This window comes from Propithecus coquereli, unplaced genomic scaffold, assembly GCF_000956105.1.
Source record: "Propithecus coquereli isolate 6110/MARCELLA unplaced genomic scaffold, Pcoq_1.0 Scaffold108, whole genome shotgun sequence".
Lineage (NCBI taxonomy): Eukaryota > Metazoa > Chordata > Mammalia > Primates > Indriidae > Propithecus > Propithecus coquereli.
In genome coordinates, this window is record NW_012134747.1 from 625943 (window position 1) to 631443 (window position 5501).

The 5501-nt window shown below is 34.3% G+C and overlaps 1 protein-coding gene across 1 annotated transcript in view; it reads left to right on the forward strand.

Moving 5' to 3' along the window:
* Window positions 1-5501, forward strand: part of CCDC132 (coiled-coil domain containing 132) — a 139247-nt gene that overhangs the window by 91292 nt on the left and 42454 nt on the right. The window contains exons 19-20 of the mRNA XM_012647392.1: window positions 3588-3616; window positions 3823-3903. Of these exons, the coding sequence (XP_012502846.1) occupies window positions 3588-3616; window positions 3823-3903 (110 nt within the window). The remainder of the gene's footprint in view (window positions 1-3587; window positions 3617-3822; window positions 3904-5501) is intronic.

Consider the following 5501-nt stretch of genomic DNA (forward strand, 5'->3'; position numbering starts at 1 on the left):
ATAAATAAATAGTACAGTGGAGTTCACTAGAACCTGAGAAAGTTAACAAAGTATAGTTAGGTATAAAGTATAGTTATATGCATGCATATAAGATTGAAGAGATAGCTTTTGATTTCCTAAGAGAATAAGCTCCTCAAGTCCATTAGAAATTCTAGAAATTTCCATATGCTTAAAAATAAACAAATACTCCAAATTGTCCTGTTAGCTGTTGAGTCTCAGAGGGTAGCAGGAGAGGGGGAATCAGGTAGTGGGTAGAATGGGAAAACAGGGTATATGCTTGCACTTGCTTCTCTTCCAGAAGAAAGGGACTTGTTTGAGTGAATTTAAATGGATGCTCGTTATGGAAGTGTAAGCATCTTTTTTCTCAGGGGTTCTGGCTTCTATAAATCATTGACTGGGTGGCACATAGTGTATGCATTAGTTCAAAGGATTCCTCCTGTTTATACTAATTCTTTCAGAAGCTCCTGCTCTTCACAGAACTGGTTATAACCAACTACCTCATGCTCTATTTTATATCTAATCCATTGGATTCTATTATAATAATGTTACTCATAATATTGCCTTATCTTGGCTTACCCCAGCTTTCCATTATTCACCTCTCGAGTTATGTTTTCCTTGATCTTTCCTGTTCATATTCTTTTGCAAAGACCATTCTGTAGCTTACCTTAACATGGTAGAAAGCACATAGTAGATGCTTACAGCACATAGATCAGTGCTCTAATTATTTGTTATCCAAGTAGATCTTATGAAGGTTCTTACTTGACAACCATTTGTAAGTTTCACTGTGGTTACCTTTCATTAATGAAACTGTTTCTTTGTAGAGTCTGTAATTTGGTATCTAAGCTTTTAATAAATGATTTAACTCCCACAGTCACTAACACCTTACTGAATGACATTCCCTGCAAAAAACAACTATAAAATCTGCATGTTATACGAAAGGCAACTATTTGAAGATACTAGAAAGTAAATAGAGGAAGCAGATAGACTCTGGTGGGGAATTCATGCTAGTCTGCAGGTGGAAGAAAGGATAACTATAAAAATAATTGTCATCCCCCTGGCTTTTATCCCAGGGCTAAGTGCAGTCCACACAGCTCACAAGTGGAGGCAAGCATGGAAAAACCTGTAGTCTTTATGGTCTGGGGAACCAGAAAAGTAGAGTCAGGAAACTATAAACACTAAAAAGAGTGGAGTGAAGCTCAGAAGGGAAAGAGCCAGAGAGGGGAATCCCCAAATTCAGCCTACCCATATCTCTGACTCATCTGCGAACCATGTTTATGTGGAACAGACTGACTGCAGCCCAGTCAAAGAAAAATGATCTGAACAGAGACCAAAGCTGTTGCACAAGAGACAGCTTATAGTTCAAGCCCAGCCAGGAAACTTGCATACTGAGAATAAAGGAAACAGTATTTATGGGACAAAACTAACAGGATCCAGAATATCCATAATCAAATTAATGATATAATCTGATTTTACCCAACATACATAGAACCAAATCAATCTAGTCTGACTCCAAGATACTGGAATGAAGGGATAAGAATTTTAAATGGGCTATTATAACTGTCTTCAATGAAGTGAAACAAAACATGTTTTAAGTGAATGAACATCTCAGCAGAGAAATAGAAGTTCTAGTAGTGACAATAATAAGAAACCAAAGGGAAGTCCTAGAACTGAAAAATACAATTTCAGAAAATGAAAAAACTATACTTAATGTACTTAATAGCAAAATGGACACATCAGAGGAAAGAATATGTGAACTCAAAATCAATAGAAATTATTCAAAGTGAAGAACACAGAGAAAAAATATTCCAAAACAAAACTGATCAGAGTTTTACTGACATGTTAAATTATATCACATGGCCAAACCTGCTTTTGATTGGAATAGTAGATGGAGAGGGAAAAAGAGAGAATGGGGCAGAAAAAAATATTTGAAGAAACATTGGCCAACAATTCACAGATACAGGATGTGAAATGAACAGCACGAAGAACAAGCACAAAGAAATGTACAGCAAGTACACTATGATGAAATTGTTTATTGAAAACTACAATAGACTTCTTACATAAAAGAGATCAATGATCTGATTAACAGCTTACCTCTCATAAGAAGCTGTGGAGGCTAGAAGAGAGTTAAATAATACCTTGAAGGTACTGAAAGAAAAGAAAAACTGTCTATCCAGAATTTTATGTCCAGCAAAAACATCTTTAAAGAATATAAGGGAAATTAAGACATTTTTAGATAAAAAGCAAAAAAAAAAAACTAAGAGAATTTGTCACAACAGACATGTAATATAAGTCCTAAAGGAAGTGGTTCAGACTGAAAGGAATGATACGAGGTGAACACATAGATCCTCAGAAAAAGAATGAAGAGTATTGGTAATGGAGGCTACCTGGGGAATGCAAAAGATTATGTTTTCCTTTTTCTACTTAATTTCTTTATAAACCATATAGCTGTTTAACACCGAAATCATTACATTGTCTTTTGGAGTTTGTAATATATATAGATGTATTACATACAACAACTGTAACAAGGCATTTGGGGAGGATATGGACCTATAAGTTTGTGAGATTTCTGTGCACTGTATAAAGCTGTACGTTGTTAACAATGAATGGACTGAAAAGTCAAGGATGTGTATTGTAATCCATAGGGCAACCATGAAAAGCAATGCAAAGAATTTTAACTCTTTAGCCAATAGGAAAAGTAGAATTCTAAAAATATATTCATATAGTCACAATAGGTAGTAAAGAAGAATCATAGAACAAAAAAAAGAAATACAATATAGTGGTAGATGCAAACCCAACTAACCATTATATTAAATGTTAATGAAAACAGAGGAAAAGTAAATTAATGAAGTTTATAAAACCTAGAGAAAATGTATTATAAAATTAGCAAATAAAATTAGAACATGTTTTATTATACAGTGTTGTCACACAACTATTGTAGTTTGAGGCTTTCTGACACCTGTAAGTTTCTCATTCTTGTATTTCAGATGGGAGAGGAAGAGGAACAATAAATGGGTGTGCATGCTTGTGTGTTTATATATACACATGGAGTCATCCATAATTTCTATGAATGCATTAATGAGACTTTTATAGTTCACATTAATAAATAATGTTTTAAATTTATTGGCGCATAGAAAACATTTTAACATTTTTCCAAATGCCTATATCTATGATTACCTCTAAATTAAATTTATTTTCATCAATTGAATCATCATACAAGGAGCTAACTGCTTTTCATGCCTTAACAGTTAAGTCACCCTTCTCATTTATGCTGTTTTGTGAAGGTTTTTGTAAATGCTTTGGCTTTGTTGTAGTGAATAGAATTCTGTACTGTGAACTGTTTATTAAGACTAACAGAAAATTTCATTGATTTTTGAATGAGGGTTTAGGTTGTCTCTAATTTGTGTAAGAAAAATAAATTAGCAACACTTTACATTGTTATGCTTCTACATAAACACAACACAGCAAACCTTAAATGTAACAGAGTGTACTATCTTTAAATATCTAAAATCTCAGGTTTTGTAACTAAAAATAACTTGTTGGAAAGAAATTCTAGTGAACTCACTCCTGATAATTCATAAGATTGATAGGTGTTAGTGGGACCTGTGAATGCAGCCAGGTAAATAAATGTTCTTTGGTTCCCTTGAGAGCTAAGATTTGACTTCTTCACTTGATAATGTTGAAATTTTTAAGCACAATTGGAAACCCTGTGAAGGCTAAGTATCTGAGTTAAAACCCATCAAATACCTTGGTTAATTTGAAGATATAACATGTGCAAGATTATCTACACAGTGATATAAGAAGCCTTTCTTTTTTCTTTTTCAGTTGGAATCAACAGGACTTGGCCTTAGTAGTAGTAGACTAAGAACAACTCTAAATAGAATACAAGAAAGCCTTATTGATCTGGTAAGTAATGATTGGAGTCAATTGTTATGGGTTATCTAAAATAGAAATCAGCCTTCCAATCAAGTACATGTAAATGTGTGTCTATATGTATATTGAGTACCTGAGTCCTTGGTATTATACTAAGTGCATGTAGGAAGTAAAACAGAGCTTGCTTATATTCTGCTCAGAGAGAAAACTGGTATATGTTACAGAATATGATATTGGCTATATGTCTAGCACAAGTTCAAAGAGGAGAAAGGTTTATGTGAAAATTTAACTTCAGAGAATGACTAAAGGAGGAAGTAAGACTTATGCTAGACTTCAAAGACCAGACAGAAATTAGTGGGAAAGAAAAAAGAAGAGTATTCAAATTAAGATACAGAGGCTGAACAAGGGCCATGAGGAAGGAGCAGGCCTGGCCCAAAGTTTGGCAGGTTATGTGATTGGGGCACTGGTATATGCTGAAGAGTTAGGTTGCAGAGAGTGTTTGGTACTGCTTTATAAATGGCCTTGAAATTCAAGGAGAAAGTTTAGGTTTAGTTTGCTGTGTAGTAGGGCATCTTGGTTCTTAATTGTTGTATCACATGGTGAAATGCATCTTATAAACATAGGTTAGGTAGCAGCACAGGGCTAACCTATTGTAGTGTTAAAACTATCATAAGCATTTAAAATAAGAAAGAACTCTTTTGCTGTGGTTGGTCGTTGTAGCCAGAAATTTATGTTGTTCAGAATGTTTTTCTGCATCTACGTTAACCCTAAATTTGTCTGAATTTTCCTTTATTCCTTCAACTGACCCCAAACAAGCAATCATTTTCCTCTTTTTTTCATAAGCTCTATATTATATGCATACTTCTGTTATTAAAGTTTTTATAAAGCCATGAAATCATTCATTCTCTTAAAGAAATACTTACTGAAACGGTTGCTATATGCCAGGCATTTTATAGTGCTAAGAGTTCATCAGTGCACAGAAGAGATACTTCCTGTCTTCTTGGAACTTGTATTTTATTGGAACAGAGAGACCAATAAACGAATGTGTAACACAGTGTCAGATACTGATGAGCGCTAAGATGAAAATGAAGCAGAGAATGATGGGATGGGGATCTTTGAGCAGAAGTGTGAATAAAGTGAGAGAGGCATGTGCTAACTAATCTTTCAGATGAGTGCTGTTGGGAAGAGGAAGTAACCAGTGTCCTTCTCCCTTATTTGGAGATCTTTTTACCTAGCACATTTTAAAAAATATATTCATAGCACTTACCTTGGCACATAGCATTTCTTCAACAAATGCATAGAGTAGATGAATAAAGTCCAATCCCTAGGTTTCATGTTTCTTAGCTTAACCTGGCTTGTTTTCTTTGCTTTGTTATTACTTTGATATTCATTTAATCTTGGTCTTCATTTTCAGAGTCAAGCCTTTTTTTTTTTTGTCTTTGTAAAATCCATTGGGTTTCAACTCCATTGGCAGTTTTGTTTGAATTTTGATTGTCTTCGTTTGATGCTTAGTATAACCTTGACCATCAGATCTTGTTCTCCAGATCATAATTTTTCTTGTTTCTGGCTGAAAGTCTCAAGATTGGTGGGCCAAAATTCACCACTAGAGTCATTCACTTTGGCATTTCTCT